The sequence below is a fragment of the Oncorhynchus keta genome, chromosome 15, assembly GCF_023373465.1.
Source record: "Oncorhynchus keta strain PuntledgeMale-10-30-2019 chromosome 15, Oket_V2, whole genome shotgun sequence".
NCBI classification, from domain to species: Eukaryota; Metazoa; Chordata; class Actinopteri; order Salmoniformes; family Salmonidae; genus Oncorhynchus; species Oncorhynchus keta.
Window position 1 is genome coordinate 17,387,559 of NC_068435.1, and position 22,303 is coordinate 17,409,861.

General features: G+C 42.1%; 1 protein-coding gene across 14 annotated transcripts in view; it reads left to right on the forward strand.

Moving 5' to 3' along the window:
• LOC118394543 (cyclic AMP-dependent transcription factor ATF-6 alpha-like) overlaps positions 1-22,303 on the forward strand; it is a 64,693-nt gene that overhangs the window by 27,067 nt on the left and 15,323 nt on the right. For 10 of the 14 annotated variants that reach the window (XR_008065158.1, XM_035787810.2, XM_035787804.2 and 7 more), the window contains 8 exons: positions 8,864-9,049; positions 9,571-9,662; positions 11,275-11,454; positions 13,857-13,895; positions 14,123-14,188; positions 15,051-15,174; positions 21,025-21,089; positions 21,704-21,815. Coding sequence is in view for 13 of the 14 variants with exons in the window: in XM_035787810.2 (XP_035643703.1) it covers positions 8,864-9,049; positions 9,571-9,662; positions 11,275-11,454; positions 13,857-13,895; positions 14,123-14,188; positions 15,051-15,174; positions 21,025-21,089; positions 21,704-21,815 (864 nt within the window). In the remaining variant the exon portion in view is untranslated. The remainder of the gene's footprint in view (positions 1-8,863; positions 9,050-9,570; positions 9,663-11,274; positions 11,455-13,856; positions 13,896-14,122; positions 14,189-15,050; positions 15,175-21,024; positions 21,090-21,703; positions 21,816-22,303) is intronic. The other 4 variants (XM_035787811.2, XM_035787802.2, XM_035787806.2 and 1 more) reach the window with 3 other exon arrangements.

A 22,303-nucleotide genomic window follows, 5' to 3' on the forward strand; every position in this document is an offset into this window, starting at 1 on the left:
GGCCATAAGTAAGTAACCTTGCGAGGTGCGAGCAGGAATGAGTCCTGTTTCTGTACCGTGAGACAGCTTGATGTAGATCACCTGGACAGGACGCTAGTCTATCGCAGGGCCGTACCCCAATGTTGAGAGCTAAACATAGTACCAGGTCTCATTTTTACAGTCTTTGGTATGACTCAGCTGGATTAAACTCCTAACCTTCCAATCTCAGGGCAGACATTCTAACTACAAGGCCACTGTGGTTAGAATGTGATGGCATAACACAACAGATTAGATCAACTGGAATGGCAATCTCACTCACAGTTGCACAAAAAGAGCTGTGAGCAAACCACCCACCAAAATATTCTGTTTGATTCCAGACCTTCTTTGAGTCTCTGTGTTAGAAGCATTAGCCGTCTCCAAAGCTTCATTACTGTGCGATGGCAAGAATTTAGTGCTGGGAAGTTTCTTTGAAAGATAAGCATTTTGCTGTGTCATGTGGCTTGTCACCTTTCTAGAAGACAAGGATGGCTTGTGTGTGTGTGGGTGTGCCTGTGTGTGGGTGTGCCTGTGTGTGGGTGTGTGTGTGTGGGTGTGCCTGTGTGTGCATCCGCATATGTGAGGAAGTTGTTTGTTTATGATAACGGACCAACCATCAGGCCAGGGATCCTTGTCCAGTCCCAGGGGACTGATGTCTGGCTGGTAATGAATTATGTTTGACCTTTAACCCCCGTGGGAACCTTAGCGGGGCATAGTGTCTGAAAGGACTTTCAAAAGACCCAATCTGTCTGTTCCCAAGGGCGGAGGAGGCCCATAGGATGGGTGATTTATCTTTCTGTCAAACCAAAGAGGAGATAAAACAATCATGGACATCACTGGTAAAACATGACAGTGGCTTCTGGCTTTGCCTCGTACCTAATAACACCCCTTAGCACTGATATATTCACAGCCTAGCATAGACTTTCACAGCCTTTTTTTGTTACTTATCCTATCACACATGACCGCATGGTATAGTTTTAGAGCCATTCAGTAATCTGTTTTAGCCTCGTAAATACCAGACTGATTACCCCTGCTTGCCAGATTAGGCAGCTTGCGATACTAAATATATGTAGGACCAATGTAGTTTTACCACTCTCAATTCCGGTGGACTCTTACCGATCATTTGTTGTAGACTGGTAACAGCTACTGAACAGTGATTATGTTGAACTCCATTATGCAGTCTGACTGTATGTCGAGCAGGTTGACGTTAAGGATCATGAATCTTGTCCTGGAGGAAGAATTGAGCGATTTCCCTATAGATACAGTTGAAGTCGGAAGTTTACCTACACTTAGGTTGGAGTCATTAAAACTCGTTTTTCAACCACTCCACAAATTTGTTGTTAACAAACTATAGTTTTGGCAAGTCGGTTAGGACATCTACTTTATGCATGACACAAGTAATTTTTCCAACAATTGTTTACAGACAGATTGTTTCCCTTATAATTCACTGTATCACAATTCCAGTGGGTCAGAAGTTTACATACACTAAGTTGACTGTGCCTTTACACAGCTTGGAAAATTCCAGAAAATGATGTCATGGCTTTACAAGCTTCTGATAGGCTAATTGACATAATTTGAGTCAATTGAAGGTGAAGTCTGGTTCATCCTTGGGAGCAATTTCCAAATGCCTGAAGGTTCCACATTCATCTGTACAAACAATAGTACGCAAGTATAAACACCATGGGACGACACAGCCGTCACACGGCTCAGGAAGGAGAAACATTCCGTCTCCTAGAGATGAACGTACTTTGGTGCTAAAAGTGCAAATCAATCCCAGAACAACAGCAAAGGACCTTGTGAAGATGCTCGAGGAAACAGGTACAAAAGTATCTATATCCACAGTAAAACGAGTCCCATACCGATATAACCTGAAAGGCCACTCAGCAAGGAAGAAGCCACTGCTCCAAATCCGCCATTAAAAAAAAGCCAGACTACGGTTTGCAACTGCACATGGGGACAAAGATTGTACTTTTTGGAGAAATGTCCTCTGGTCTGATGAAACAATAATGGAGCTGTTTGGCCATAATGTCCATTGCTATGTTTGAAGGATAAAGGGGGAGGCTTGCAAGCCGATGGAACACCATCCCAACCGTGAAGCACGTGGGTGGCAGCATCATGTTGTGGGGTGCAATTGCTGCAGGAGGAACTAGTGCACTTCATAAAATAGATGTAATCACGAGGAAGGGTAAAGTATGTGGATATATTGAACTAACATCTCAAGACATCAGTCAGGAAGCTTGGTCGCAAATGGGTCTTCCAAATGGACAATGACCCCAAGCATACTTCCAAAGATGTGGCAAAATGGCTTAAGGACAACATCACAAAGCACTGACCTCAATCCCATAGAAAATTTGTGGGCAGAACTGATTCACCCAACTTTTGTGGGAAGCTTGTGGAAGACTATCCAAAACGTTTGACCCAAGTTAAACAATTTAACCTGTTTGGGATAGAGGGCAGCATTTTCACATTCGGATGAAAAGCGTGCCCAGAGTAAACTTCCTGCTACTCTGGCCCAGAAGGTAATATATGCATATTATTAGTAGTATTGGATAGAAAACACTGAAGTTTCTAAAACTGTTTGAATGATGTCTGTGAGTATAACAGAACTCATATGGCAGGTGAAAACCCGAGAAAAATCCAGGAAGTGGGAAATCTGAGGTTTGTAGTTTTTCAACTCATTGCCTATTGTATATAGTGTCTATGGAGTCATATTGCACTTCCTAAGGTTTCCACTAGATGACAACAGACTTTAGAACCTTGTTTGAGGCTTCTACTGTGAAGTGGGGGCGAATGAGAGCTGATTCAACCAGAGGCCTGCCAGAGTGCCATGAGCTGATCACGTGCACACATGTGAGAGCAACCTGTGTTCCATTGCAATCCATTGCAATTCTAATTCTCCGGTTGGAACATTATTGAAGATTTATGTTTAAAACATCCTAAAGATTGATTCTATACATCTTTTGACATGTTTCTAGGAACTGTAATATAACTTTTTGAACTTTTCGTCTGAACTTTCGCATTGCCTGCACCTTGTGAGTTTGGATTTGTTTACCAAACGCGCTAACAAAAGGAGGTATTTGGACATAAATTATGGACTTTTTTTTCGAACAAAACAAACATTTATTGTGGAACTGGGATTCCTGGGAGTGCATTCTGATGAAGATCATCAAAGGTAAGTGAATATTTATAACGCTATTTCTGACTCCACAACATGGCGGGTATCTGCATGGCTTGTTTTTGTGTTTGAGCGTCGTACTCAGGTTATTGCATGGTTTGCTTTTTCCATAAAGCTTTTTTGAAATCTGACACAGTGGTTGCATTAAGGAGAAGTATATATATAATTCTGTGCATAACACTTGTATCTTTTATCAAAGTTTATTATGAGTATTTCTGTAAATTGATGTCGGTCTCTGAATATTCTCCCTAGATATTTTCGAGGCTCAACATTACTGACCATAAAGCGCCAATGTAAACTGAGATTTTTGGATATAAATATTAACTTTATTTACATGTAAGTCCTATGAGTGCCATCTGATGAAGATCATCAAAGGTTAGTGTTTAATTTTAACTCTATTTCTTCTTTTTGTGACTCCTCTCTTTGGCTGGAAAATGGCTGTGTGTGTTTTTGTGACTAGTCTCTGACCTAACATAACCATATGGTGTGCTTTCGCTATAAAGACTTTTTGAAATCGGACACGATGGGTAGATTAACAAGAAGCTTTAATTTGGTGTATTGCACTTGTGAATGTATGAAAGTTACATATTTCAAAAACATATTTTTGAATTTCGCGCTCTGCCTTTTCAGCAAAATGTTGTCGAGGGGTTCCGCTAGCAAGGAGGCCGACAAACCTGACTCCGTTACACCAGGAGGAATGGGCCAAAATTCACCCAACTTATTGTGGGAAGCTTGTGGAAGGCTATCCAAAAAGTTTGACCCAAGTTAATCAATTTAAAGACAATGCTACCAAATACTAATTGAATGTATGTAAACTTCAGACCCACTGGGAATGTGATGAAAGAAATAAAAGCTGAAATAAATCATTATCTCTACTATTATTCTGACATTTCACATTCTTAAAATAAAGTGGTGATCCTACCTGACCTAAGACAGGGAATTTTTAAATGTCAGGGTAAATGTCAGGAATTGTGAAAAACTGAGTTTAAATGTATTTGGCTAGGTGTATGTAAACGTTCAACTTCAACTGTATATACCAGCTACAAGTCAAAATTGTCTATATTGTAAAAATATTTAATTTAAGATTGGGGTTAGGCATTAGATTTAGCAGTTTGGTTAGGGTTAAAATCAGATAGTATGATTTTGTGGCTGTGCTAGCTAGTGACCACTTTACAGACCTGCCTCGAACAAGATTCATGACGAAAAATGCTATCCTCTGGATATGAGCATCTGCTAACTTATCAAAATGTAATTGTCTAGTGTCTATTGGATGTTTTCCATGAAACCCTTTACCTCAGCAGATCTTACACATCAAACCTGTGACATCACCTCTCACTGACCGAATCCATGTTCCCTGTTGTGATGTACTGTAGTTGTATCACTGGCTTAGCTGCACTGAAAAACAAACAGACAAGTACAGTAGGAATAGATAGATAATTTGTATGGCTCTTGGTGGTGGAGAACCTTTGTTGGATTTGGAATATAATTCACTGTCTTTGAAAAAATACAGTTTACAGTGCATTCCAAAAGTATTCAGACCCCCCACTGAAATATCACATATCTACTTTACTCAGTACTTTGAAGTACTTTGAAGCAACTTTGGCAGCAAATACAGCCTTCAGTCTTCTTGGGTATGAAGCTACAAGCTTGGCACACTTGTATTTGGGGAGGTTCTCCCTTCTATTTAGTTCCTGTCAAGCTTTGTCAGGTTGGATGGGGAGTGTTGCTGCACAGCTATTTTCAGGTGTCTCCAGAGATGTTCGATTGGGTTCAAGTCCAGGCTCTGCCTGGGCCACTCAAGGACATTCAGAGACTTGTCCCGACGCTACTCCTGCGTTGTCTTGGCTGTGTGCTTAGGGTCGTTGTCCTGTTGAAGGTGAACCTTCGCCCCAGTCTGAGGTCCTGAGCACTCTGGAGCAGGTTTTCATCAAGGATCTTTTGCAGCGATGCTCGGTTCATCTTTCCCTCGATTCTGACTAGTCTCCCAGTCCCTGCCGCTGAAAAACATCCCCACAGCATGATGCTGCCACCACCATGCTTCACCGTAGGGATGGTACCAGGTTTCCTCCAAAGTGATGCTTGGCACTCAGGCCAAAGAGTTCAATCTTGATTTCATCAGACCAGAGAATCGCGTTTCTCATTTTCTGAGAGTCCTTTAGCAAGCTCCAAGCAGGGCTGTCATGTACCTTTTACTGAAGAGTGGCTTCCATGTGGCCACTCTACTATAAATGCCTGAATGGTAGAGTGCTGTAGAGATAGTTCTCTGGAAGGTTCTCTCATCTCCACAGACGAGCTCTGTCAGAGTGACCATCGGGTTCTTTTGTCATCTCACTGACCAAGGCCTTTCTCCCGCGATCACTCAGTTTGGATGGGCGGCCAGCTCTAGGAAGAGTCTTAGTGGTTCCAAACTTCTTCCAATTAAGAATGATGGAGGCCACTGTGTTCTTGGGGACCTTCAATGCTGCAGAAATGTTTTAGTACCCTTCCCCAGATCTGTGCCTTGACCCAATCCTGTCCTTGAGCTCTACGGACAATCCTTTGACCTCGTGGCTTGGTTTTTGCTCTGACATGCACTGTCAACTGTGGGACCTTATATAGACACGTGTGTGTGCCTTTTCCAAATCATGTCCAATCAGTTGAATTTACCACAAGTGGACTCCAATCATGCTTGAGATGTTTCTATAACTTGATCAATGGAAACAGGATTCACCTGACCTTAATTTTGTCTCATAGCAAAGGTTCTGAATACTTATGTAAATAAGGTATTTCTGTTTTTTTATTTGTAATTAAAAAAAAAAAAAAAAACTTTTACTATGTCATTATGGGGTATTGTGTGTAGATTGATGAGAAAAGAACAAGCTGTAACTGAACAAAATGTGGAAAAATTCAAGGGGTCTGAATACTTTCCGACTGTACAGTAAGTCAGGGTACAGTATGATGACTTGATCGCTCAATTCAATCAAACTCGCATCTTGGTATTTACTGTATGTAGTATCAAATGTATTTATATAGCCCTTCTTACATCAGCTGATATCTCAAAGTGCTGTACAGAAACCCAGTCTAAAACCCAAAACAGCAAGCAATGCAGGTGTAGAAGCACGGTGGCTAGGAAACTCCCTAGGAAGAAACCTAGAGGAACCAGGCTATGAGGGGTGGCCAGTCCTCTTCTGGCTGTGCCGGGTGGAGATTATAACAGAACATTGCCAAGAAGTTCAAATATTCATAAATGACCAGCATGGTTAAATAATAATAATCACAGTAGTTGTTGAGGGTGCAATAAGTCAGCACCTCAGGAGTAAATGTCAGTTGGCTTTTCATAGCCGATGATTCAGAGTATCTTTACCGCTCCTGCTGTCTCTAGAGAGTTAAACAGCAGGTCTGGGACAGGTAGCACGTCCGGTGAACAGGTCAGGGTTCCATAGCCGCAGGCAGAACAGTTGAAACTGGAGCAGCAGCACAGCCAGGTGGACTGGGGACAGCAAGGAGTCATCATGCGAGGTAGTCCTGAGGCATGGTCCTAGGGCTCAGGTCCTCCAAGAGAGAGAGAGAATTAGAGAGAGCATACTTAAATTCACACTGGACACCGGATAAGACAGAAGTACTCCAGATCTAACAGACTGACCCTAGCCCCCCGACACAAACTACTGCAGCATAAATACTGGAGGCTGAGGGGTCAGTAGCGTTTTCCTGTGATCAAATAAAATCCCTGAATGGTTTTGGGTACTGTTAAAACCTATTCTTTAGGACTACCAGGTAGACATCCCTCTCAGGTGCTGTAGATGCCAATTCTCAGATTAAGATGTGTGCGTGCATGCGTTTGTAAACAAAGGCACTGTATAAACATTGCAACGGCAAGTTCTCCACCGTAAAACAATAATTTCATGGTTCTGCAAGCCTTATGTTATTTCACTGCACAAAAACTGCTGACTTTTCCACCCCACCGCCCAATCAGAGTGCAACATCAACAAACCTGCAGTCAACAGCTGAAATCTACATCACTAGAGAGTAGAGACTCATATGCCGATTCATATAGCTTCATATCAAACTCATTTTCAGCCTTTTATTCAGGCTCCCCGTACTCCCAGTTTACACCAGAGCCAGTGAAGTGCCAGATTGCTGACTCTGTCTGTTTGTTCTGTTGACTATACAGTGGTTGCTTAATGGCAGGGTTGACTTTCCCCTTGCAGGACGTGTATCCCCCACTCCCCCAGCATTGGGTAACCAGACATGCTCTTTTTGATTTCTCAGGACCTGGCAGGGCCCCCCCCCCCCCCTCCCCCTCCCCACTCCCCCCGAATCGAATCTGTTTCTACGGAGCCTAAATTAAACAGTGTAGTCTGAATTTGCATAGCTCCAAAAGCCACGCTATCAGATATGTTATAGAGCAGAGCAGAAAGCAGTGAAAGAGCTGGAGCAGTAGACTTTAGCTTTTCTCCTGTGATCTCAGTGGTAGAAATACTAGTCTCAGAGGGCATTGGAGGACAACAGAATGTATGTTAGTCAACTGCTACTGCTAGGCAGTGTTATGAATGTTCAATGTCTAGTTTTGATATACATTGGGTTGAGTTGTGAACTAACGTGAATAAAACATTTTTTTTAGGTGAATTTAGGTTAAAAGTTTGGTCAAAAAAAGACTAAATGCCCTTACGTTGATTCAACATCATCACATTGATTTTTTGGGGTTGAACGGACGTGGACACAACATTGATTCAACCAGTTTTTGCCCAGTAGGTGGAGACTTAGTCTAGATATAGAATCAATCTCTATATATGGGTCTGGATTGACATAATCAAATGCTGTCTGCTTTATACAAATGAGCTGGAACTGATGCTGTTTTAAATGTGCATTGTTACTCATAAAGTTGTTTATTTTATCACCTAAAACATTCCAAGAACATTCCTCTTTTGGTAATTTAGTTCACTCTGATAATGCCCTCCCTCCCTCCCTCTCTCTTTTCTTCCCTATCATTAAATAATCCCACCACTAATCCAGCTCTCAGTCCACTCAGAGATGGAAAAAGGCAGTGTGTGTGTGTGTGTGTGTGTGTGTGTGTGTGTGTGTGTGTGTGTGTGTGTGTGTGTGTGTGTGTGTGTGTGTGTGTGTGTGTGTGTGTGTGTGTGTGTGTGTGTGTGTGTGTGTGTGTGTGTGTGTGAAGTCTGTTCTGCAGAAACATGCTGGAGTCATTATCAGCTTGTAATTGATTCTGCGTCAGTTTTTCCATCTTTTTCAGCAGCTGCACCTATTGGGTGTGAATGAGGGAGTAAGTGACTAAATATATGTGCTGTTAGACAAACAAGTATCTAGAGCTGCGTACTGCAGGTGCTCTGTCTGGGCAGACAAGATGGCGACCAAAAGGTGTTACTGCCGGGTATGGCTGACGTCAACAGATTGGTTTTGTAAACCTACAGCCAACAACATCTGCATGCCAAGGCCAATGTACTCGTATTATATAATCCTCAAGCTCTCCTGTGTTGAATTTTGAATTGTTAATGTATTCTGAGTAGGAGTAGTCAGCTGATGCGTGGTATTTGCAACACCATGGTTGTATGCGTTTGATTTTCTCATACATCCATGCTGAAATATGTATGAACTTTGAACTTTCCTATAAAAGCATCTCTGTATGACGATGTCAGTCACATTATTTGATCAATCCCTCCCTTTCCACCTGTCCAGGTGTGTGTGGAGCGGCGGCAGCAAAGGATGGTGAAGAACCGTGAGTCGGCCACGCTGTCTAGGCTGAGGAGGAAGGAGGCGCTGCAGGCCCTGGAGGCCCGTCTCAGGGGGGCGTTGTGTGAGAACCAGAGGCTGCTCGTGGAAAACGGATCCCTCAGAACCCAGCTGGACGGACTGCTCACTGAGGTGAGCCGGGATTGACACACAGGGCCCCAGTGTGAATACTTTCCAAACGTATCCTTACTTCCTCGCTTCCTGAAGCAATGACTGATCTGACACGAATTTATAGGTTTAAGTGAGGGTTCCATTCCACTGCTTTCACATATGCACTGATTTCAGACACCAGATCACCCACTCATACAGATGTGAGTTCTTAATTTGATCCCCCTATTGCAGGAGAACTTTCCTAAACTTGTCGTGTATTTGAGGTTTAAAAAGGCTTCTGAAGTGTGTAATTTCCACTTTCCCTTACAAAAAAAAATATATTGACCCCTATAAAAATGTCCATTAATCTTAATCCACATAATAATTCACATTTTCTGTTGCTGCTGGTTCAAATTAAGATCCTACATCTGTAGAACACATCCATTTCTATTTCTCGCTGTTTTGATGTGCAATAATCACTGATCTGGGATGATTTGATACAGTTGCCAGTTCAGAGCTTGTACTGATCCAGTCAGGTAATTTTTCTGCACTTTTCTTCACAGAACACTGTGCTGAAGGTGACTGCTCCAAAGAGGCGGGCTGTGTGTCTCATGGTCATCCTGGTGTTCTTCGTGCTCAACACTGGTCCCCTGAGGTGAGCATTTTGTCTGTCTGTCAATGGGGGGCTATTATGTCAGCCAGCCAGTCAGTCATCTCTTTGCCATGTCCAGAGCCCGATAATTCACTAACATGCTGTATAAATTACGCGTTTTCTCCCAATGTCTCAGAAAAAGGGCCAAATTGAAGCCTTTTTTTCTCACGGAGGAAGGCTTCGGAAAGTTGGCTGAGAGTCGGGAGAGGAGAAGGGCTCGCTTGAGTTTTCCATACGCTCAGGCTTCCCAGAATTGCAGAACTAGGAATGGGGGAGCGTTGCTTCCCTTTCACACCGGCCGGTTCGGAAATGAAACCTGGAGATCAGCTGCACATACGTGCTTATTTATAGACTCCAAATGTTTCTATCACTCCGTTTCGATTGGACATGTTCCTTTGAGAGGATTCAATAAACCCTGGCCAGGGACTGAACTTTCGCTAATGTTTCCAGTCATAGCTCAAGTCGATATCAAATGTTTTTTCAATTATTAAGGTCCTGCTGGGTTTATCTTTTGTCACTCAGACGTTTGGATTCATTTCCAGGCATTTAGAAAAAGGCATTGGTTAGGGGTGTGTTTTATTTTATGGGGTGTGTTTTCATCTGATGCTACTGCACAAGATTTTGACCACTCTTTGGCATTGTTGTGTTGAGTACCTCTGTCAAATCTTACTGGGTCTCGTATTGTTTTGGCTCGAGTAGGAGGCCACAAGTTTATTATCCTCTTCTGTGTGTGTGCATGTGCAAGTGTGCATGTGCAAGTGTGCGTGTGCGTGTGTGTGTGTGTGTGTGTGTGTGTGTGTGTGTGTGTGTGTGTGTGTGTGTGTGTGTGTGTGTGTGTGTGTGTGTGTGTGTGTGTGTGTGTGTGTGTGTCTGTATACGTAGGCTTACGGTATGTGGCCTTCAGATTGCAGGCCTGTCTAAGACTAAGGCAAAGAAACTGGCAAGTTACTGCTCTGTTTCAGCAGTTATGGGCAGCCTAGCTGGGTGGAGAAGGTACTTTTTATATCCTAAAATGCCCGTGTATCCAATAACTTTGAAATGTTTGAATCATTCCTTGATGTAATGTGATTTGTGGATTCAGATAAAGTATTTAAAATTTAGCCTAGAGTGTAAATTAAAATCTTTGATTTTGTTCACACACAATGGATGTAAGTCATGCCTCTCCTAAGCCAGGTGAAGTCTCTGTGTGGTTTTATGTCTGTAGTCTGGCCACAATGACCAATCCTCTACTTCCTAACCTGTTGTTGTGATCACTCTTCTTCTTGTCTTCAATACCCATCTTGCTTGTGTGAATTTGGACCTTTTTGATAAAACGTTTTAACTTTTTGAGAAAATGATTTGAAGAGCCTTTATGGATTTATAACAAATTAAACACTAGCATGAATTTGGGAAATTAGAAACTTTTTTTGATCTTTGTAATGGCTTTAGCCACCATTGGATGTGAATGCGTGTTTGTGTGTGACTGATTCACTGCAGAACGATTCGGTCCTCAAAGGGAAATGCTCTAAAGTCTGTAATGCTCTAATGTTCTTGAACATGTGTGTGTTAGTCCATGTTGTTCTTGCCGTGTTTGGCCTGGCTTGTGTAACTGAAGACCCTGTCCCTCTGGTCTCAGTGTGTGGGAGTCAGAGCCCAGCAGCTCCAGTCTGTCCATGGGGACGCCACAAAGCAGCCGACATCTGCTCAGCTTCTCCCCCGACCAACAACAGAGGAGAGGGGAGGAAACACCAGCCCCCCAGTCCCCATTGGAGCCGATGGATGCCCAGTACCCACAATCCCACCAATCCCAGGACAGGTAATTACCACAACAAGAACATTAGGGTCCTCGAGAGTTTCTGGCCCAATATACATATAATGCTGTGTACTGTATGCACACACGGACAGACAGACAGACGGACTGAGGGAGGGAGAGAGAGAGGGCGGGGGGGGGCCTACTTGCTTTGGTGCAGCGCTATGTAACAAGGAGATCCAATGGTTTCTGCTAAATCGCTCACTGACTTCTAATTAACAAGTCTATTTACACATCGGGTGCATTAGAGTTAGGCACAGGCTTGGATTGATAGGCTTTAAAATCACATCTTTGCCTTTGCAAAATGCTCACAAACCAGGAAGAATATTTTGTTTTTTTAAGAAGGACAAAAAAGCTGAATTAAAGAGAAGTGGGTACCCTCAAGTGTTGGCTTCTGGAGGAGAATCGGATCCATCCAAGAGAACTTCATTCTGTCCAGGGAACCAGAACCGTAGAGGAATTGGCCGGTCGTTTCAGTTTGACTAAGCATCTATTTCCAGCCCTGTTTTTCTTTGTTGGAATGGAAAGATTGCTCATTTTATCTTGGTGATAATATTTACATCCATTTATTTATTTATAGGGGACAGTGCACATTCATCAATATTACAGTAATTCGACATCCGTGTAAATGTGCCGGGGCTAGCCAAAAGCTTATACAGGACTCCTATATTTACCTTATTTAGACTCATTTAGACTCATTATTCTGTGGTGAAAAATCACTGTGTTGAATAGGAGCGTTGCAAGCAGAGCAGAATATAATAGTATTACTTTTTAGTGGCCAGTTTAATTTGAACCAACTTGGCAAACTAATGTTGTCTCACAAGTTTCCTCTTTAACATCAGTGTATAATTTCAGCACTAGTTATACTCGTGTTGTGTGTGCAGCTGTAGGATTTTAATTTGAGACAGTTTGCAACAGCAGAAAAACAATCCTGCATCAACAGGAAATCTGAATTATTATGTGGATTATAATTTATGGACATTTTTGTAGGGGTTAATACATTTTTTGTTAGGGCAAATCAAGAAAAACATTTCTATGTGGAAATGAGAAATACACTACAAGTTTGCATTTAATTCTTAAAAACAAAATAGTGATGAAATTAAGATCCTACATCTTTATTCACTCAGTCAAAGATTATGACCTTGCGTGTACAAGTCATATAGTTGACTGAGTATTTATTTTGGCACGAGTGATGCAAAGCACACAAGAGGCCTTAAGAGATGACAGACATGTTTGCAGGAAGCATGCGCTGTGCCGTGTATGAGTCCTCCTGTATGTCACTCCTGCAAACAATCTATTCATATCCAGATTGACAGACTCATTATAAACTCCTGGCTCACCACCGGTTGTCCCCATGTGTCCAGCTCTCTGCTACAAAGTACTACATAACTTCACTACAAATACCTTGTGGTAGTACAGCAGTAGTCTAACTGGAAGGCTTGGAGAAGGTTACATAGTCTCCCACTGAGAGAAACCACTTAAGGAGTGGAGCATTATGTAACCGATAGCTTAGTCATCTGGGCCCAGGCTACAGAACACAATACTGAATATCATCAAAGTATATTTTCACCAGCACAATGTGTGTGGACTCCTCCTTTTTGGCTTATGGACCATTTTAATGCCCTTTCTCCACCCTATTGTTCTGATCTGGAGCCCAGGGCTCATCCGGACAAGTGGATGTTCCACACAGATTTCAGGAACAGACCATTTATCTAACTATTCCCAGGAGAAATCCAGTCCAACCTCTCTGCTCCTGCTGTGTGTGTCTGTGCCTACCTGCGTTTGTGTGTGTGAAGATCCCACTGGCTCTGCTGGTTATTGTTGCAGCTCACTGAGCAGAACTCCGTAAAACGTATGAACTCAAACCGTTTAGTTTATGACATCATTAATCAACTCAACCCCTTCTTTATTTATGACATCATTCATCAACTCAACCCCTTATTTAATGTATGGAATTATTCATCAACTCAACACCTTTATTTATGGCTTTGTTCATAAACTCAACACCTTTTAATTTATGACATCTGTAAGAACCGATGCTGGAGATGAGCAGCAGGTACAGGGAGTACACATTTAATGAACGGACAAGTGACAGAACAGGAACAGTGTCAGAACGGGGAACAAACGACATGACAATATGCTGACGTCGGGGAACAACCTCGGCAACAGACAGATATAGGGGAGGTAAGGACAGAGGTGATTGATGCGTGTGACAAGGGAAGCAGGTGTGCGTAATGATGGTGGCAGGAGTGTGTAACGCTGGGCAGCCTGGCGCCCTCGAGCGCCAGGGAGGGAGAGCGGGAGCAGGCGTGACAACATCATTCATCAACTCAACTCGTTCTTTAATTTATGACTTCATTCATCAAGTTGTTTTGTCTATTCACTCATGTGCAGAGTTTTTGTTCCAGATGCCCGTTTAGAACTGATGAACACCTGGGACATCCAGAGTAAGTGACTGGTATTCCGGTTAATGCATTAAGGTCTATAGACCACAAGGAAAACCCACAACGTACTGCAGCATGGTCCTGTAGCATATCAGCTGCTGAATCACAACGAGATCAGAGGGGAGGGGAATGTGTTGTTGATGATTAATGTCGCCCTCGCTTCCTGTCTCTCTCTCAATCTCTCCCTTTGTTTCTGTTATCTCCCCCCCCCCCATCTATCTGTGCTCTAGATGGGAGGACTATGCTCCAGAGGAGATGGCTTCCCACTCTCCTGTCTCCAGGACCAAGTCCCTCCGGTCAGTACTAACCAAGTCAATCTGATCAGTAGCCTACCAGCAGATAATTCGGTTCTACAACTGTAGGATCTTAATTTGATCACTTTTTTTGCTGAGAATTTTTAGTGTGAGCTTCGCGATTGACATATTCACTGAAAACCCACAGTTATATTATCAGTATTGTACTTTTCATGTTGCCTACTTTTGGCCAACTAATAGCCTCACCACCGTTCAATTAACATTATGGACTAAACGTTCAAATCCAGTTGCTGCAGGAATATTTTGCTGTGACAATATAGGTCAAATTAAGATATTACATCTGTACTTAGCCTCAATCGTCCAGCCTTGTCTATATTGCCAATATGAAAGCAAGATTAGAACATCCGGTTAGGTAACACTTGGGTACATCGATTTCAGAATTTGAATTCCATATTGAAATCATGGTGATAGCTACCTCAATTGAGTATCAATGAGTCCACTCGGTGCTCTTTGAAGAGCTAGACTTTGTCCTCCTCATTGTTAAGTAGACTGTAATGTGATCCACGTGGACCACTCATCAAACAAGTCTTCACCAGTCGTTTTGACGCCGTCACAGTTGACTGACAAGATGGATGGTGCTCAGTATGAAAACTGATGGCCCACACTTTAGCTCCACCCATGAGGTTGGATGAGGTTCATACTGTATGAAAGCCAGCAGCAGTCTTCAACAGCTTTTACATAGAAAAATCCCTGAAAATCAAGTTTTTTAATTCCGTCATAATAAAATACAATATGGCTACCAAGTTCACTTCCGAAGATGAATAGAAAGCTAATTTTCTTTCAGGCAATCAAAACAAGTTAATAAAGTATGATTTCTAACTGAATATTGGTTCTCCCCCTCTAGTCTGGCTCAGAACCTGAGAGGCTGGGTTCATCGACACGAAGAGGAGAGGACCAAGTCCACACGTTCTACCACCAATCAATCCAGACATACAACAACTGAACAGCACACAACCAAAACTGTCCTGGTAGGTTAGACACGCTTCTTCCCTACAAAACAGGGAAAAAGATACTAACTAGTTCCTAAGTTTTCCCTGGTCATGCAGGTTACATGGCCCTAATAATGAAGACATTTTCATGTCTGATCAGACCAGTAATGGTCCTTGCTGATTTTTGGACAGGTTAAGCTGTACCTCAGAGGCTATTTAAACTGTCAGTATGTAGGCCAATGTGTACTCCACAAGAGGTTTCAGGCCCTTGTCAACACGTCTCTCCGTGATGGTCCATTAAGTAGAGCTGCCACAGCAACATATACATATTCTCACTAGACTGTTTATCTTTCTTGTTATGAGGTCACAGCTGCCGACATCTGACACCATTTGGCTAATATTGTAACGATGTACGCTGAAAGTCGGGAAGCAAGTTCAGGGAGTGAAAACATTTAATAAATAAAAGAACAAAACGAACACAAACAGCGCACCGACATAGAACAGAAACAATGACGACTGAGGAAGAAACCAAAAGTAGTGACATGTATAGGGCAGGTAATCAAGGAGGTGATGGAGTCCAGGTGAGTGTCATTATGCGCCTAACGCTGGTGACAGGTGTGCGCCCTAACGAGCAGCCTGGTGACCTAGAGGCCGGAGAGGGAGCACACGTGACAAATAGCTAAATATGTTTTTGTTGTTAAAACTAACACTCAAATTTAACCTCCGGGTGATAAATCCTTCCTTAGGTTAGATACTGATATTAGTTGATTGTTTTTGATTTGTTTTTGATATAGCACTTTTTATTTTGTTTTTGACATCTGGAATGTGTTGTCTTTGACAGCTTAAATAGAGAGGTAGAATACTGGGGGCTATAGGTGAAGTGTTACAGTTTGACTGGCTTCCATTTGAACTCAGACTCAGTGAGTCAAGTCTGTAGTCTGCTGTGCTGCAGTCAGAATGTGAGGAGCCCAAATCATTAAATCAGTTTTACAGGCCTAAAATATTGGTCCCACTTGGAGACAAAGTCCTTTTTTTATTTTTTTATTTAACCAGGTAGGCTAGTTGACAACAAGTTCTCATTTGCAACTGCGACCTGGCCAAGATAAAGCATAGCAGTGTGAACAGACAACAGAGTTACACATGGAGTAAACAATTAACAAGTCAATAACACAGTAGAGAAAAAAAAGTCTATATACATTGTGTGCAAAAGGCATGAGGAGGTAGGCGACTAATTACAATTTTGCAGATTAACACTGGAGTGATAAATGATCAGATGGTCATGTACAGGTAGAGATATTGGTGTGCAAAAGAGCAGAAAAGTAAATAAATATAAACAGTATGGGGATGAGGTAGGTAAAATTGGGTGGGCTATTTACCGATAGACTATGTACAGCTGCAGCGATCGGTTAGCTGCTCAGATAGCAGATGTTTGAAGTTGGTGAGCGAGATAAAAGTCTCCCAACTTCAGTGATTTTTGCAATTCGTTCCAGTCACAGGCAGCAGAGAACTGGAACGAAAGGCAGCCAAATGAGGTGTTGGCTTTAGGGATGATCAGTGAGATACACCTGCTGGAGCACGTGCTACGGGTGGGTGTTGCCATCGTGACCAGTGAACTGAGATAAGGCGGAGCTTTACCTAGCATGGACTTGTAGATGACCTGGAGTCAGTGGGTCTGGCGACGAATATGTAGCGAGGGCCAGCCGACAGGTCGCAGTGGTGGGTGGTATAAGGTGCTTTAGTAACAAAACGGATGGCACTGTGATAAACTGCATCCAGTTTGCCGAGTAGAGTATTGGAAGCTATTTTGTAGATGACATCGCCGAAGTCGAGGATCGGTAGGATAGTCAGTTTTACTAGGGTAAGTTTGGCGGCGTGAGTGAAGGAGGCTTTGTTGCAGAATAGAAAGCCAAATCTAGATTTGATTTTAGATTGGAGATGTTTGATATGAGTCTGGAAGGAGAGTTTACAGTCTTTGAATTTTTGTGTTTTGCTGTTTTAACTTTGCCAGTAACAATGTCTTCATACAGTTTTGTGAAGCTCACACTGTCTTTTGGTTCTCACGTTCAGCCAGTACTCAGCAGTGTGTCAGGCTCAGTTACATATACAAATGGTTTGAGGACATTATTGTTGATACATTGTGTTACTGTATGCACCACTTACTCTAGAAAGAAAACAAACTAGTAAAAACACCCAAAGATATGGTGCCACTAACATTAGTTGACATGGGAAGAAAATGATAACCAATGGTGTTTCTTCTCTGATTCCCCGTGCATCTCTAGCTTCCTGTGTAAGACATATTTAGGGGTTGCCTAATTGGAAGTGGGGGGTTTCCACTGTGTATTACACCCTCAGGGAGTTCCAGGAAGTTAGGGAATTATCTGATGATCATGGTAAGTGAGGAAGAGGATATAAATGAATGTTTAATAATGTTAGTTGTGCAGCGTTTCATGCTCAAGGCTCTCCTACACACGTAACCCTCAGGGCTAGACCTGGTCCTTGACTCAGCCTTTCTTTTCATTAGCTCCATCTCAAATGATACCATATTGTCTGTGTAGTGCACTACTACGGATGATCAGGGGGCCAGAACATAATTACAAATCATTTGTAGACTGCAAATTGAAGTCAAGAAGCCCAAACCGATATAATATTTGTCTAAAGCAGAATCATTTCAAACCTTGCTGACATTTGTATATAATCACATACTGTATATCTCTCTATTATGCGTGGGAATACGTTGAAACAGATTTCCAAAATTAAAATCACTTTGAGTTGATTTGCTGGTGTTTTTACAGTCTTATGTCCAACAATAAAAATATACTGTATATATTTGTTTTGCTTCGAAAAACTTAGGGGGTCAAATAAAATGACATGTGGGCCAAATTTGACCTGTGGGCTACCAGTTGGGGAATCCTGGCATATAGTATTAGTGATAAACTCTTCTCAAGGGAGTACTTTTATAAGTGAGATTTACAGTTTGCACACTGTCCCTCTGGATGTGTTTAACTTCGTCCAGACTTTGGGAAAACCCCTCTGCATTTGCTCTACCAACTGAAGAGGCACAATAGAGATTCATGATTTGTCAGACCAGGAGATGTTGTCTATGTAGCTTTGCATAATGTTGGCATATCCTCACACTTTAACATCATGCACTGCTTTTTTCTGAGTTCCAACTTTAAAGTACACTTATCAATCAGTTTTGTTTGCCATTTGATGAAAAGCAGTTAGATATTTTTTAGCCCTGTGTGATTCAACCCCAGACTTTGAGTTTATGGGGAAAAACCCCCACTGATCCCAATGAAATGCACGGTAAAGCACAGACTTGGAGAGCCCTCGTCGAATTGGATGAAAAACGCCTGCCTGTAAATCTCTCTCTCCATCCTCACCAACCTGTTGTGCAGAAAGAAAAGGGACAAAGAGGAGACAGGGTTTGTTTTTGTCATATTTCCTGTGATATCACTTGAAATATTATACTGCCGTGTCCTACCAGGTCAGGCCAGATTCGTTGCAGAGCTCTTCTTGAAAACCGCTTTGCTCCACTCGTCTAGTCGCACAGGAATAAGGCTAGCACGCATAGTTTTAGGAGGATGGAAATTTCAGGTGAAAAGGGAATCAAACTTACAGTACAGACTGTATCTGATACAGTCAGGCAGAAGTCAAAACTCAAGCTAAAGTGGCGCCACTGTCTCAGATTCTGCAGTAGAAACTGATTTCTTTTGTAACATTTTTGGTTTCTCTGATGTGCGTGTCAATGCCTGCGTTTGGTTTATCTTGATTTCTTACCTCTCTATCTCTGTGAAGAGGAGCGTGTCCTAAATTGAGAAACTTGGCACAGAAAAAGTTATCTGTTTTTATCGGTTTCTGTATAGCACATCTGTGTGTGAGACTGTTTTCGATAGCATCTAACTTGCTGAATTATGGAGAGTTGGACGAGCATCTTCTAGATTTACAATCCCTTGCCTCTCTATCTCCTTTTGCACAGACTACCCCACTTCCTGGCTAGTCTCCCAGTCCCTGCCTCTGAAAAACATCCCCACAGCATGATGCTGCCACCACCGGGATGGCGCCAGGTTTCCTCCAGCCAAAGAGTTCAATCTTGGTTTCATCAGACCAGAGAATCTTGTTTCTCATGGTCTGAGTCCTTTAGGTGCCTTTTGGCAAATTCCAAGCGGGCTGTCATGTGCCTTCTACTGAGGAGTGGCTTCTGTCTGGCCATTCTACCTAAAATGCCTGATTGGTGGAGTGCTGCAGAGATGGTTGTCCTTCTGGAAGGTTCTCCCATCTCCACAGAGGAACTCTGTAGCTCTGTCAGTCACCATCAAGTTCTTGGTCACCTCCATGACCAAGGCCCTTCTACCCCAATCGCTCAGTTTAGCAGGGCGGCCAGCTCTAGGAAGAGTTGTGGTGGTTCCAAACGTCTTCCATTTAAGAATGATGGAGGCCACTGTGTTCTTGTGGACCTTCAATGTTGCAGACATTTTTTGGTACCCTTCCCCAGATCTGTGCCTCGACACAATCATGTCTCGGAGCTCCAAGGACAATTCCTTCGACCTCATGGCTTGGTTTTTGCTCTGATATGCACTGTCAACTGTGGGATCTTATGTAATCAGGTGTGTGCCTTACCAAATCATGATCAATTGAAAAATGTTGAGTCTCATAGCAAAGGGTCTGAATACCTATGTAAATAAGTTTCCTTTTTTAAACACATTTGAAAAAGTTTCTAAAAACCTGTTTTTGCTTTGTCATTACTCATTGAGGGGTGAGTTTTGAGGCTGATGGTGTCCGAAAATGTACACACTGATCTTCATCCACAGTGAAACATGTTTTCTCAGCCGTGGGCCACTCATGCAGTGACCCTTTGAACTGGCATGCCTGGATTCTGTCATTGCCTTTGATAGGCTTTAGTCAATTGTTTATAAAGTGTTACTTTCATCCCATCCATGTTGGTTTTTACAGTAATATTGCATGTGTCATCCAACAATAACAGTTGTATACATTTTTTATTTAGAGTTTTCCTTCAAAATATTTTAAAGGAACTTTTCAGCTTACATTTATTTTGAAGGTTATATACCTGTGCTTCTGTTTTACATGTAAATCACAGGATATGTGTAGAGCAGAGACAGGATGAGGATCAGTGCTTTTTCGGTTCAAATACATAATACAGTGGGCAAGGCTGTCAGAGAGCATGGGTAAATCCATACTGGCTAAGGAAATGGTCAAATACATAATACAGTGGGCAAGGATGTCAGAGAGCATGGGTAAATCCATACTGGCTAAGGAAATGGTCAAATACATAATACAGTGGGCAAGGATGTCAGAGAGCATGGGTAAATCCATACTGGCTAAGGAAATGGTCAAATACATAATACAGTGGGCAAGGCTGTCAGAGAGCATGGGTAAATCCATACTGGCTAAGGAAATGGTCAAATACATAATACAGTGGGCAAGGCTGTCAGAGAGCATGGGTAAATCCATACTGGCTAAGGAAATGGTCAAATACATAATACAGTGGGCAAGGATGTCAGAGAGCATGGGTAAATCCATACTGGCTAAGGAAATGGTCAAATATATAATACAGTGGGCAAGGCTGTCAGAGAGCATGGGTAAATCCATACTGGCTAAGGAAATGGTCAAATACATAATACAGTGGGCAATGCTGTCAGAGAGCATGGGTAAATCCATACTGGCTAAGGACATGGTCAAATACAAGAAAAAAGTGCCACATATATAAACAAAATGTCTCTAAGTTCCACTTGATTTTTTGTCATCAATCAGCAAAGACAAAAGACACAATTCTATAGTGTTCTTCATTCAATGATTCAAGTTTCAGAATGGAGCGGTCTGGTTTAATAGCAGTGACTCACTGACCACCATTCTATAACATTTTCACAGAAGTCACCTGAGAGGCCTCAGACGACCCAGTCCAGTAACCAGGTGGTAACAGTCAGCTACTCTGAGTAAGTATTCATCAAAAATGGCATAAACAATGTGTTGTGCAAATACATTTTAAATGGACCCTACAGTATTTTCAGTGTCTTACTTCAAACTCTTCAAAATTATTTTATGGTCATGTTTTCCCTTTTGGCTCCACTACTGTGGAGAAAGAGAGGCCAAAACAGTTGTGTTGCTATTTACCAGCCCAACTACAACAGTAGCCTTTGCTACCAAGTCAATGGTAGACCTATGATACATTGATGCCCCACACATACAACTTGTGTTACACTGTGAGCTAGAAGTGGGAAGATGTTCCTCTAGATTCAACAGGGGAACTTAGAGTACTATTTCTAGATTACTTATTCCCTTAAACATAGTAATAGCATGGTAATAACTTTGTAATAATGTTTCATGTGAAGGAGATGGTGATTTTAGATACAGTAAATGTAGTTACATTTAATCAAGATCTTCTAGGTCTCTTTCTTTTAAATTCACTGACACAGCAGGCTGCAGTCATAAATATAGTCAGACCTTCTTTAAGATGTCAACTAACCTTAATTACACAGATTTCTATTATGTTAGATTTAGTTTTGATATGTCATATAGTCTATTTCACTGCCACCTCGCTCTCTTTCAGCAGACCAGGAAGTGAGGTTCTGGTGTACTACTCACACCATCAAAGCTACAGCGACTTCTTCGATGAGTTAAATCGACGAGGCGATACTTTCTATATGGTGTCCTTTCGCCGGGTGAGTCACTCCATGCATATTCCATAGCATATTCCGTAGAAGCAGGCAACCATGTATCCTTCTGGTTGTGACAATGTGCTGATCTCAAGGCCAAATTAAAATCTGGTCTGTAACTGTTTCATGACACAGTTTTGCCTTCAGCAAGTCTTCAGCGGATGAAACTGATAAGTAGGGAAGAAATGGAATCATGAAGTGGTTGTGAAACTATTTTTGAAGAGCATACTGAGCACTAATCCAGGGCACCCAAATTCAAGAGCAGATGATCTTTTGAAGCTAATGGAAATATTTGTTTTTCTTTCCTTCCTATTTTACCTCCCAAATGCATGAATGAATGGGGTTAGAAAAATGGCTGGTGCTGTTGATTAAACATGTACATTAGCGTTTCAATCATCACATATGAGCGTATGTAATGCATTTATATGTGATTTGTAACTTTATCAGTGTACAGTTAATGATTCACTAATTGACCTTGACACAAATTGCATTTG